We start from the raw sequence: 12917 nt of genomic DNA on the forward strand, positions 1-12917 counted from the left end.
ATACAGCTCCAGAAAAAATTAAGAGACCACTGCACATTTTTTTTTCCTTTCCAAAAAAGTTGAAAAATACTGTACAAAAAAATTGAAAAGTGCACCCGATTTACAAATATATCTTTGATGTGGTTTAAATTCTTTATTGGCAATCTTAAATCTTTTTCAAGTGGATGGTCTTGTACCCCACTCCACTGAAACAATACATCAGTGCAGTAACAAATACCAACTATTGACATGGCCTTTCTCTTTCAGAGGTGAGGTGAATCAGGGTGTTAATAATTATGATCTATAACTTGGCTATAGTATTACTCGTTCAGGTTGTAAAGACCTTAACTGTGAAACATGCCCAATAAGAGGGTTTTTAAACTATAATAGTTTACTCTAGATGAATGTAAAATTTGTATCAGAGAATTAAAAACCATTGTGTATACAGATGAAAATCTATCCTGACAGATACTCCCTGTGGCTATTGAGGTCTAAAGTGTATGTCTCTATAAAGGTACATTGGTATTGAAGTGGAGTGAACAGTGTTGTATGAAGTACGATCCTGCACTGATAAAAAAAAAGATTTTGGAAGCAAATGAAAACATTGGCACTGAAACAATTAAACTGTCACCAGCAACAGCACTTGTTTAACAGAGACCACCATGTTAGTTACCGGGTAAACAATATATTCAGCAAGTTTCTTTTCTTTCCAGGTCAGGGGTCAGGCAAAGAACTGCATCTGTATGTGTTTCACATTACAACACAGTGCAGGTAACACATTGCAAGTCCGAATGGAACCTTTTATTTACATTTTATGTTCATGTTATTTAAATTAATGAGATCTGTAAAACTATCGTAGTAAAAAGAAACCTAAGGGTTATTCAATGGAACGCATGTTATGGCTTAAAAGTTTCCAGTCAAGTGACCTGGCCTGCTGAGCCATTGATCTAAAAACCTACGCAGGGAGTCAGTGTTTTCAACATATCCTTTTTTTTCCCTCAATAGACAGCTGAAACCTAATTCTAAGCTGTTGGTCTGCTGTGCTGTAGTGTTGAGTACTCTTCAAATCCTACATTCTTTGATATCATGTGATATCTTGTTTGTGGGACACAACGCTTAATGTTTCAAATGTCAGAAGTTAGCCTTTGGTGCCCTGGCCATCCCGGCCTCCACTGAACAAAGCTTTCTTTCTGCAACACAGGAAAAAGGGATGACATCATTTTGTCCATACAAAGGCTCGGACATCACACTCCTACCACTGTTTGGATCCCTACACAAGATTTAGATGGCTTTAACTAGTGATCCTTCATAGGACAGCATTCTAATTATTAGTAGTGGTTGTGATTGTAATTGTGTCTCCATTTTACATAGACGGTGAAAAATATTTGTGTTTGTCTTTGAAGTAGGCGAGGACCCTACTTTACAAATAAATATAGTCAACACACCACAGTGGGCCAAGTGGGTTTCAATTGGGTTCCCTGAAACACAGGGTCTGGCAGAGGGTGGCAGGTCATCTGTGGATCTTATGTTTTTGTTAACACATTTTTCACTACATATAAAATTTGGTTGTTGTACTTACAGAGGCTTTGGTAAAATCATGATCAATCTTCATGTCTTTCCTATCAAAACCCATTAATAATGAAATAGCCCTTGCACCTGTGGCAGTCAGAGCCCCATAACGGACGGGGCCCCAACCTCCCTTTCAGGTGGCAACACCCCACACAAAAAAAATGTAGAGGCCAAATAGGATAGTCGGTCCTGCTTAAATGACATACAGACATTGTAAAATGCTGTAGTACAACCCCGTTTCCACAAATGTTGGGACACTGTAAAATGTAAAGAAAAATAGAATGCAATGATGTGCAAATCATTCAAACCCTATTTGCAATAGAAAATAGTACAAAGACAACTTATCAAATGTTGAAACTGAGAAATAGTAATGAACACAGAGACCGGGGGGGTGTGGATCCAATTGCAGAAACACAACTGTCGATTTATTTTTGTACAAGGGAGTAGGCAGGAGCGAATACAGTCGAGATGGGCAGGTAGGTTCAGCAACCAGGAGATCACTCCACAAAGGCACAGGCAGGAATCGACAGAGAGGAGAAACCAGAAGCAGGCAGGCAGGCAGGTCAGGACACTGGGTGATCAGTCCGCGAAGACAACAGTACAGGCAGGGTTAGGCGGTAGGAGAATCCAAGGGGAAGGCAGGCTTCTAGATAACATGATAGGACGGGGACGGGAAGGGAGAGAACAACAGGCTGGGAGTCAAAAGGCAAACGCACCAAGCTATACAAACAGCTTGGCAGGTCCACTACGAAACAATACCTCACACTGGAGTGGAGGCAGAACACAGGCTAAATAGGGAGGTAAACAGGGCGCAGGTGTTCAGTATTCTGGTGATTGGGATCTGGATTGCTGGGTGCGTTCATGCGTATCGAGAAGTGAGAGCGTAACGGTGGCAGGTGAGGAGCGTGATGGGAGGGGCTGGAACGACACAGAACCTCACAGAAATATTATTGTTTCTTGAAAAATATATTCCCACTTTAAATTTGATGCCAACAATGAGTTTCCAAAAAGCAGGGACAGAGGCACCAAAAGACTGGAAAAGTTCTGCTGCCATCTTCTCTTGGCCCAAGCTCATTGAAGATAGACTGAGGCAAAGTACAAAACTTACCTGTGGTCTGTTGGATAAAAATTTGAAAAAAAAAATTGGGAATCATGGACAGCGCATCTTTCAGACTAAAAAGGAGAGGGATCTGGCTTGTTATCAGCACACAGTTCAAAATCCAGCATCCATGATGGTATGGGGGTGCATTTGTTCACATGGCATGGGTGACTTGCACATCTGTGAAGGCACCATTAATGCTGAACAATATACAGTATATAGGTATGGTAACATATGCTGCCATCCAGACGATTGCCCTCATTTTTTAAACCTTCTCAGAAAAGATCTCAGATTAAAACGCTGGTACAGCAGAGACTTACCATCATCTCTAAGTGTGATTCACAAAACAGTCACACCTGGTTGAAATGAGCGTAATGTCATTTCAGATTGATCAATCTGAGAAAGCCGTGGATGCGAGAACACGCTGCACCTGTCATTATTTACATATGACACACCCGTAATTTATGCGGCTGTGGCGATCAACAACCTATGAATTGACAGATTTCAACATACAGTTGTACTCATAAGTTTGTATACCCTGGACTAAATTGTAAAATATTGGCATTGATATTGAAAATATGACTGTTCATGCAAAATAAAATGTATTTTTATTCAAGGATAGTGATCATATGAGGCCATTTATTATCATAAAGTTTTTTGGCTCCTTTTTAAATCATAATGATAACAGAAATCACCCAAATGGCCCTGATCAAAGGTTTACATACCCTTGAATGTTTGGCCTTGTTACAGACACACAAGGTGACACACACAGGTGAAAATGGCAATTAAAGGTGAATTTCCCACACCTGTGGCTTTTTAAATTGCAATTAGTGTTAGTGCTTATTAGCTCTCATGAAGATGCACTGAGCAGGCTAGATACTGAGCCATGGGGATCAGAAAAGAACTGTCAAAAGACCTGCGTAACAAGGTAATAGAACTTTATAAAGATGGAAAAAGATATCCAAATGCAAGTCAGTCCTGTTTAATCACTTATTAAGAAGTGGATTATTTGGGGATCTCTTGATACTAAGCCAAGGTCAGGTAAACGAAGAAAGATTTCACCCAAAACTGCCAGAAGAATTGTTTAGGATACCCACTGGTAACCTCAGAAGAAATACAGCTGCTGCTCTGGAAAAAGATGGTGTGTTTGTTTCAAGGAGCACAATATGATGATACTTGAACAAAAATGTGCTGCATGGTTGAGTTGCCAGAAAGAAGCCTTTACTGCACCAATGCCACAAAAAAGCCCAGTTACAATATGCCTGACAACACCTTGACACGCCTCACAGCTTCTGGCACACTGTAATTTGGAGTGACGAAACCAAAATAGAGCTTTATGGTCACAACCATTGTTTGGGGAGGGGTCAACAAGGCCTATAGTGAACAGAATACCATCCCCACTGTGAAGCATGGTGGTGGCTCACTGATGTTTTGGGGGCGTGTGAGCTCTAAAGGCACAGGGAATCTTGTGAAAATTGATGGCAAGATGAATGCAGCATGTTATGAGAAAATACTGGCAGACAATTTGCATTCTTCTGCACGAATGCGATGGAGTGGCCATTGCAGTCTCCTGACCTTAATATCATCGAGCTACTCTGGGGAGATCACAAACGTGCATGACCTGCATGACCAAAGACTTTGCATGACCTGCAAGCATCTTGCCAAGACGAATGGGCAGCTATACCACCTGCAAGAATTTGGGGCCTCATAGACAAATATTACAAAAGTCTGCACGCTGTCATCGATGCTAAAGAGGGCAATACACAGTATTAAGAACTAAGAGTATGCAGACTTTTGAACAGGAGTCAGTTAATTTCTTTCTTTGTTGCCATGTTTTGTTTTATTATTGTGCCATTCTGTTATGACCTACAGTTGAATGTGGATCCCATAAGAAATAAAAGACATGTGCCTGCTCACACGTTTTCTTTACATATGGTAAATATATTACCAATTCTCCAAGGGTACGCAAACTTTTGAGCACAACTGTAAATTATAGCCTAAAACGGCTAATTAACCATTCCTAGTCCTCCAGGACGAAATCAGCCCCCGTTACGGAACACTTTCGTGTATCAGCCCAGAGCCGAAGTCCTTAAAAAGAGCAAGCTCCGCCATCATTAGGGTAACTGCTCCAACTAGAACCACTGGTTTATTTATCCTCTCACTAGTCAATTTAATACCTGTTAGCTAATCAAGATGCCATCCACTGAAATTATAACGACCATTTATGATCTCCAAGTAGTCAATACGGCCTGAGACTTGAAAAGCAAGTAAAAGCAAGTTTATTTATCTAGCGCATTACATACACAAAGGCATTTCAAACCTTACAAATGGACGAACAGGAGAGAAAATGCAGAATAAAGTGAAATAAATAAATAATACAATAATAGCCTACGGTAGTTATACAATATTTAATATTGTGGTACGTTTGTATGTGTTATATTCCTCATTATCTTATTTAATATGACCTATTACTATAATTGTGGTTGTTACGATTGTTCTTTTTCGTGATAATAATGGTCTTATTATTGCGAATCAAGCATGACCTTGGTTTTTGACGTTGGTTTCGGTCTCCGACAAGACGTGAGTTTGATCGTAAGGATACGACAACGATGATTGATGAATACCATCTATGTCGGTGAAAGGGTGGTACGATCATTTTAATATCAAATGTGATTGTACGCCCGTTTCATGAATGAAGGCCGATGTCTTTTTCAGGGAAGGCCTTGCTTATTTCAGCAAGACAATGCCAAATCACATTCTGCACGTATTCAGCATGGCTGCGTAGGAAGAGTCCGAGTGCTAAACTGGTCTGCCTGCATTCCAGACCTGTCAACCATTGAAAACATTTGGCATTATGAAACGAAAAATACGACAAAAAAAGACCCTGAACTGTTGAGCAGCTGCAATTGGTCTCATCAGTTCCCAAACGCTTTGAGTATTGTTAGAAGAGGTGATGCAACAGTGTTAAACAGTGTCAATCCTGTCGCAATTAGCATGCTTCTCTCAGAAAACGGGTGGTTCTGATAAACGTACATTTTTAGTAGTGGATCCTGACTGACACTATTCCAAATTAAACCACTAGAAAATATATCTTTGTTGATAGATTATTTTTATTGAATTCACAAATTCTACTTGATTCATTATTGTAAGTCCTCACCATCATTCACCCATTGAAAATCTACAAGTGTAAAAATGTCATTTTGAAAGAAAAAGATTCAAAAGGTTTCATTCCGCATGGCACTCTTAATGAATCAGTCATTATGGCATCTTTAAACATACATGAAAAAATCAGTCATTATGGCATAGCATTCCTAAACGTATTTTAATTCATCAATCATCAAGTCATAGTACCTCTAAACATTAATAAATCATTCAGATAAAGTAGGCCCACAGAATCAAAACAATTTTAAACATTACTTAGTTTCAGTTCTATGTGAAACTATAAAATTATGAAAAGAGCATAACTTACAGAAGCATATAATGCCAAAGAGCCAGCCATGCCATATTTTGTAATATATAAAAATGCTAAAAACACAAGTCCTATTTGATTTGGTAACATTGTTTAAAAATGACAAATTCTTAGCAATGACTAAGAATACATTCAATGAAAAAAAAGTGTCACATATAAAGGGTTCTCTAACAGACTGGTTCAACATAAGAATGCACAGTTCTAGTCAAACACTAACTGCAAAAGGTTCATTTTATACTTTTTTAAACTGGTTGAATGAACCTTTAGGCACCCGCAACTTACGTCAGGTCATAGAATTAAACAGCAAATGAAAACTTGCTTCCAATCACATTAAGTTAGATTTCAATTAATTTAGCCCAGGTCATTTTACGTAGAAATGTATGGATGTTTTAGTCATCGATATCTTTCCTTCTTGGCCTTGAGCAGTTAATAAAAAATTTTTTTTATTCAACTGTTTTCAGAAGAAATTGTGAATCATGGAGGCCAACACAAGACCATAGAGGTACAGACAAGCAATAAAAAAAAAATGTGGATCTCTGGTCCGTTAACAACAGGATTATTTAAGGCAACAAAAACACATTTGAGTATTTGAATGACTTATTACAAAAATCTCCTAGCAGCATACCCAAGATGTTGATCAAGAATATAATTTGTAATCAATGTCTATAAAATGAAGCCATCTACTGTGATATTGCTGTTGATAGGTTTAACATATTTTGGTAAAAAATAAAGAGCATACATTGCATACTCACACATGAAAATGTCCTGTTATCCTCTGATACACCATTTCCTATGCTACTTTCTACATTCATGTATGAGGGAATTATTTGTTCTCATTATCGATTAATAGTAATGAAAAAAACAAGGTTATTTAGAATAAAAGATGACCAAATGCTCTATTACAATGCGACTACTTGCATCAGATAACGGCCAACCTCTACTACAGAGCCTGGATGTCATGGTGCTGAAACCCCTGGAGCCTGGGCACCAGTTGGGACTGGGCACTTCAAGGGCTATGAAATGTTACATTATTAGAACCTGCTAATTACGTGCCCTGCTTGAAGTGGTTTACAGTGTGGTAGATCACATGAACTATCAGCCTCCGCTGTCCGCTAGGTCTGGTACCTACAGCAACGTGATATGTTGTACATGCCATATCCCCATTCCTCTAATCACCGCTGGACTCCAGGAGATCTGCTCTGACAGATCAATGCATCGGTTTGCCAATGTCCACTGTAACATTAATGTAAAGTTGTGGCCTCTCCACTGACAAAGTAGTGTAGGAACAGGAGTTAAGGCCGTCCTTTCTCCAGACTTGAGACGTCTGTCCTAGCAAGCGCATCCTGGGAAGGAGAAACCATTTCAGAATAACATCTATTCAATGACGACAAATATTTGTAATACACCAAGCAATTCCCCATTGAATGGTCCACCATGACTGACCTGTCTTTATTAATTTCGTTGCCGCTATCTCTTTGATGAAACACCATAGTATAGCGAGCTACAAGTGGGAGTGGCCGTATAATCTTCATGTGCTGGAGCTCCACCCTACCAGAGACAAATCAATTTATTTACTACCAAAGACAAATCAAATCAATCGAATACCAGCCAACCATAAATAAATAAATCAAATGCCACCCAACCATAAGTAAATAAATCGAAATGCACCCAACCATAGATTAATCAATAAAATCCTTCCAGAGACTAAAGCAATTGCTAGTCAGTAACATTCTGTAGTCTGTACTGACGGCAGGACAGGAATCGATGACAGTCCATCCACTGACATTACGCTGCCGAGGTGAAAAGTAGTGTTTTGTCTCACCTGATGCGAAGGTCGTCATCCTCCCCACCCCATCCCCAGTAATTGTTTGAAAAGCCATTCACTTGGTGAAACTGGTCCTTAGTCAAGGCTGTCACTCCTCCAAAGTACCCTTTGTATCGCAACCTACAAAAGCAAAAACAGGAAAAGGAAGAGATTACAGAGCTGAACCCAGGACTTTGACTGGGTTCAGCTCTGTAATAATTTAAATGGGCATGAGAGTACCATTTCCACTACTGCTGCTGACGGCAGTGGCCTGGCTCCACCCCATAATGTGTGCCAACCAACGGCAAAATAGTATAAAATGTGTAATTACTTTGTAGTTATTCACAGTACTTAATTAAGAGGGGTAATAAATACTAAGATGGTATTCAAGGAAAATCCGTTCGAAATTAAGTTCTCATACATACGTAGTAACTTAAATTACTACAAAGGAAACAGTGTTTTTACAATGGTCTTTACAAAGAACCTTAAAGGACATTAAAGAGCAGTTACATTCCTGATGTCACTTTGGTATTAGGAAATGCAGTCATGAAATACAGCCAACCAATATTTTTCTCCTTGTGTGACTTGACCAGGTTAAAACCTTTCCCTCAAAGACTCAGTTTCCCATGTTGAAAAAACATTTGTTGTACACAAAACTTGTGTTACCGGTGCAAACTGGATGCTATCACAGTGTAAAAAGCTAGCCACAATACGGGTTAGACACAATAATGGAACGGTCTTTCAAATTAAAAGTCCACCATAGGAATATGTGCTAAAGAACGCAAAGTGTAATCATGCCTCATTTTTATTGAGTAAAATATTTAATAATTGCATTTAATTATATATTTCTGGCCCATATCCCAACCTTCTTATTGTGGATAGTTTCACACAGGTTGACTGCACATGGAGCCTGGTCTATATAGACATGTTGCCTTCCCACTGATGGGCAAACCAGGACATGACTTGAGTTGCAACAACAGATTGGTGATCACAATCTGACAATACTTACCTAAGACAGGTGATCAGCTGATCTCCCTTTCTCATGGTCGATTAGGAGAACCGATGATTGATGTACAACATTAGCAAAAATGGTTTGATTAATTCTTAATCAGTTCTAATTTCTTTATCTTTGTGACTATAATAAAAACAGTCAAAGATCTGGCTAGATGCTGAAGATGAAAATGAACCAAAAATAAACATCAGCTTGTCCTAAAAATAAAATAAACCTGTGATATCATGTGAGGGCACATCATCTGCTTTTACATAAAGGTGAATGTGCCATGAGATCCCACATACATACTTGTACCCAGTGACGTTCCTGCCAACTACCAAGTGTCTGGGCTGTTGTCCACAGCTGTACAGGTTGTGGTCGTTCTCTGGGACCAGATCCACGTCATGAAAAACAAAGCAATCCCAATCCAAGTCCTTGAGTGCCACCAAGTACCCCACATTAAGAAGCTTGGCCCGGTTGAACTTTGCCTCTCCAGCCTGTCGCGACACACAAATCACCAGAACAAATTCCATTTCAAATCACATTACCAGTGTCAATATTTCAGTGGCAAGCAGTCGAACATTCTTCACGTTGATAAGAAATAAATCGGTTTGGATAAAGGACACGTAATGTGCTTGATATGAGAGCCACACCTGGTGGATGACATAGATGCCATAGTGGAGCTGTTGCCTCTGAAGGAAGGGGTGCAGGTGATGCAGGAGGTAGAGGAGGTGCCTCTCCCGGTTACGGTGGGGGATGAGGATGGCCACCTTCTGCTGGGCCAGGCAGTCCGGAGGGCTGTACTGGCCCTCAGCCACACGGCCGTTCTCAAGCTCCACCTCCTTCAGCGTTAGAGAGTCCTCGAATGTGAGATTCAGGGCTCCCTCTGTAGTCAGGATGGATCAAATTTCAGACTATCTAGGCCCATGCTTTATTCAAACACATTGAGGTAATTTAACTCGGCACAGATTTCCTCGAAATAAAAGTCAGCACATAGAAATCATGAACTGAAAATCAGTGGGGTAAGGGAAGATGATTAGGGACAGGCCTATGAACTACAGCTGTACAATTCCTGTCAACAAGGGGCCATTGTGCAGTGCCGTTAAAGCTAATATGCACCATCTGATATTCAGAATCTTTGCATATTTTTATACTGGCTTAACAGACTGCAAACCAAAAAGTTATATTAGACAAAAACAATCATGACTAAACACACCACATATACAGTGTATAAAAATGGCATTTATTAAAGTTATGCCACACCTAATAGTAAAGTAACTGCTGCCTTAAATGCTTTCGGTTATAACACATTTAGCAGCAATGACTGCAACCAGCTATCTGCAGTTGAACTGCTTGTTTTAGATCCAACTCAACATCTCAATGAAGTTGGAGTCAGGAGTCATCCCAAATAGGTTTGAACAGTATTCTGATTTTCATATTGTCAGCCCGTCTTTCTGGTGTTACTGGCGTACACACATTTGTACAGCCATTTACCAGCTCTGTACAGAGAATGTATTAAAACTTTTTCAGGATCACAGGAATAAGCAAACAATATTTTGCCGTGTTTTCTTATTAATTCAGCTACTTACCTGCCTAACTACCAAGTTAAAAATGAATGACTGAGCACTATCTCTGGATTTCTGCAATTACAAGCAGGTGACATGACCAGGCTCAGCTGTTCTGTATAAGCATCATAGTAAAACATCTGACTGTTGAAATTAAATACAAGCTCCCAACATATGGGGAAAAAAACATACTGCATGTACTTTACTTAAAGGCAGCTACAAGTATTGAAATGTAAACAAAAATGTTAAATGTTGATCAATAGTTGTTCAATTAAAAGTTCCTTTCTCCACAGCCCAGTTCCTTTCTCCCTCAGCACATCAAGGAACCAGAGTCTTGTGAATATTTGAAAGCCAACAATTACTCTTTTCTTTATAACCAGGAACAATGCAGAGACCTATACATCTACTTTTAACGCTTATCAGAGGGTCTGCATCATTGCATTCCAGCAATCCAGAAAAAATTTATTGAGCAAACTGGAACTGGAAAGACACGTTTACTTAATAGATAAGGAGAATGCTCTTTATACAATCCTGAAGAAACACAAAATGGTTACAAACAGAATTGACTTTCTGATTTATTTATTCAGCGATAAACCAAAAACAACCAGTCAGAGATCTGTGTTAGACCTGACCCTCTGAAAGGAGGCATTGCGTTGTTCCATTGTACTGCACTGCAGGCTGGAATACAAGCAAGTCATTACACAGTATCACCATCAGTGAGCAGGCTATAGCAAGACATTATACAGTAACACAGCATCACCATCAGTGAGCAGGCTATAGCAAGACATTACACAGTAACACAGTATCACCATCAGTGAGCAGGCTATAGCAAGACATTACACAGTAACACAGTATCACCATCAGTGAGCAGGCTATAGCAAAGTATGCATTAGGCTTACGACATCTGTGGATGGTGTACTTACGAAGCAGTGGTGACTTCTCTGGACAGCTTCCTTTTGGGGGTGGGGTGTCAGAGAGAGGATTGGACGAGACTTGACTCACTGATCTCAAGGAGTATTGATCACCTCCTCTCAGGAACTCAGCATTTTTATCAGCCGTCTTTTCTGAGACAGGGGTCTCCTGAATGGCTTTGACGGTTTCAGACGCAAAAGTGGCGATCCAAGCCAAAACTGAGACGGACAGCAGCAACAGTATCATAAACTTGCACCTCCTCAAGAACTTGGAAATCACAGTACATGCACCCATGGCTGCTTGTTTGTAGAGGGGTCAAACAGCCCAAAAATGCGGGTGGCTTCAGTCTTGGTTTATGACATCTGGCTCTCTCTTGACCCAGCCACAGGAGAAGTTCCAGTAGAGAGCACCAGGGGCCCTGATCACTCAACCCATGACAGTGCCACGTTCTGGGAGTTTCCTAATCATTGTCAAGTAAAAAAAAGAGCATTGGTTTTCCACAGCGACAAATGTTAATTTCGGTTTCCAGTTGCAGGTGAATCGCTGTGTGTTACCTAGAATTAATTTCCTGAGTGCCGTATCTGGATATGAAGAAGGAAATATGTCATCGGCACATCCTTCTTACAGTAGATTTACATCTTCAGTGAAAGCCTGCGAGGCCAGGCCTATGCAACAACAGTTCACTGTACTTGACTGTGCACCAGGGTGTTTAACCCTTACTCGCCTCCTCCTCTCCACCCAAAAGGAAAAGCAATGGAGGTGGAAATACAATACTTGTCTATGCTCTTACACTTGTCTACTCTTTGGTTTTATGTAAACACAGTTCCAAGCCATTGTATTTCAGTGTAAATAATTCAAGGCTTTCCTTGATGATAATCTACAGCCTGCATTACTGTGTGCTTATCTAAGCCACATCACTCACTGACACATTGATATTAGTTATTTAGTTATATAACTAAAACGGGATGGCTAGTTAACTCCCTATCCTAAATCACCAAGATAAGGGGGCAAGGAGAGGTACAGTAATGTAATTCAGTTCTGTCCAGTGATTATTTGACTAACGACGTTAAACACGTAAAAAAAACTGAGCTTAATAACTATTTAGCTACTTCCACTCACAAATGTACCGTTAATTTGATGGTTATTTGCAAACAGAATTTTCACTGAAAAGCCGCACATCTCCCATTTAAAAAAAATGTTTCACTAGGAAGTAGCAAGAAGCTCGGTTAGCTACATAACGTTTACTATATAGCTAGCTTAACATGCTAACAACTAGTGCAACCATATAATAGAATACGTTTAGATATCTGGATAAAATGTATTTGCCATAAAATACTAATTTAAATGGTCATATATATATAAGAATATTATTACCTACCTGACAATGTATTAGCTAATCGTGTCGAGTTCGTCTGTTGTTTTGGGTAGGGAACTGAATGAATCCTCACAGCCTGACGTGTTACATTGGCCACGCCCCTCTATCCGCAACCCACAAATATCTGTGGTTTTTAGTGGTCGGGGAACCAAAA

General features: G+C 39.8%; 1 protein-coding gene across 3 annotated transcripts; it reads right to left on the minus strand.

The window, feature by feature from the left end:
• Positions 1–5737: 5737 nt before the first annotated feature.
• b4galt4 (UDP-Gal:betaGlcNAc beta 1,4- galactosyltransferase, polypeptide 4) lies at positions 5738–12858 on the minus strand. 3 transcript variants are annotated; one of them, XM_010870533.5, is made up of 7 exons: positions 12767–12858; positions 11400–11969; positions 9565–9797; positions 9221–9408; positions 7939–8061; positions 7560–7664; positions 5738–7459 (listed from the first exon to the last, which is right to left on the minus strand). In XM_010870533.5, the coding sequence occupies exons 2-7, from the start codon at positions 11680–11682 to the stop codon at positions 7324–7326; spliced, it is 1068 nt and encodes a 355-aa protein (XP_010868835.1). In that variant the 5' UTR covers positions 11683–11969; positions 12767–12858; the 3' UTR covers positions 5738–7323. The 3 variants fall into 3 exon arrangements, with proteins under 3 accessions (XP_010868835.1, XP_010868836.1, XP_034149412.1); XM_010870534.5 differs by having other exon boundaries at positions 11400–11848; positions 12767–12856; XM_034293521.1 differs by lacking the exon at positions 5738–7459 and having other exon boundaries at positions 7565–8061.
• Between the last annotated feature and the right edge of the window lie 59 nt (positions 12859–12917).

The sequence above is a fragment of the Esox lucius genome, chromosome 7 (assembly GCF_011004845.1).
Source record: "Esox lucius isolate fEsoLuc1 chromosome 7, fEsoLuc1.pri, whole genome shotgun sequence".
NCBI lineage: Eukaryota > Metazoa > Chordata > Actinopteri > Esociformes > Esocidae > Esox > Esox lucius.

What these genes read in the sequence shown, in the direction of transcription:
- b4galt4 (XM_010870533.5), bottom strand. Translation starts at nt 11,682, where the DNA reads ATGGGTGCATGTACTGTGATTTCCAAGTTCTTGAGGAGGTGCAAGTTT. An exon ending in AGGAACGTCACTGGGTACAA is followed by an intron (nt 8,062 to 9,220) that starts GTATGTATGTGG and finishes TTGCTTTTGTAG; the next exon opens with GTTGCGATACAAAGGGTACT. An exon ending in AACGAAATTAATAAAGACAG is followed by an intron (nt 7,460 to 7,559) that starts GTCAGTCATGGT and finishes TCTCCTTCCCAG; the next exon opens with GATGCGCTTGCTAGGACAGA.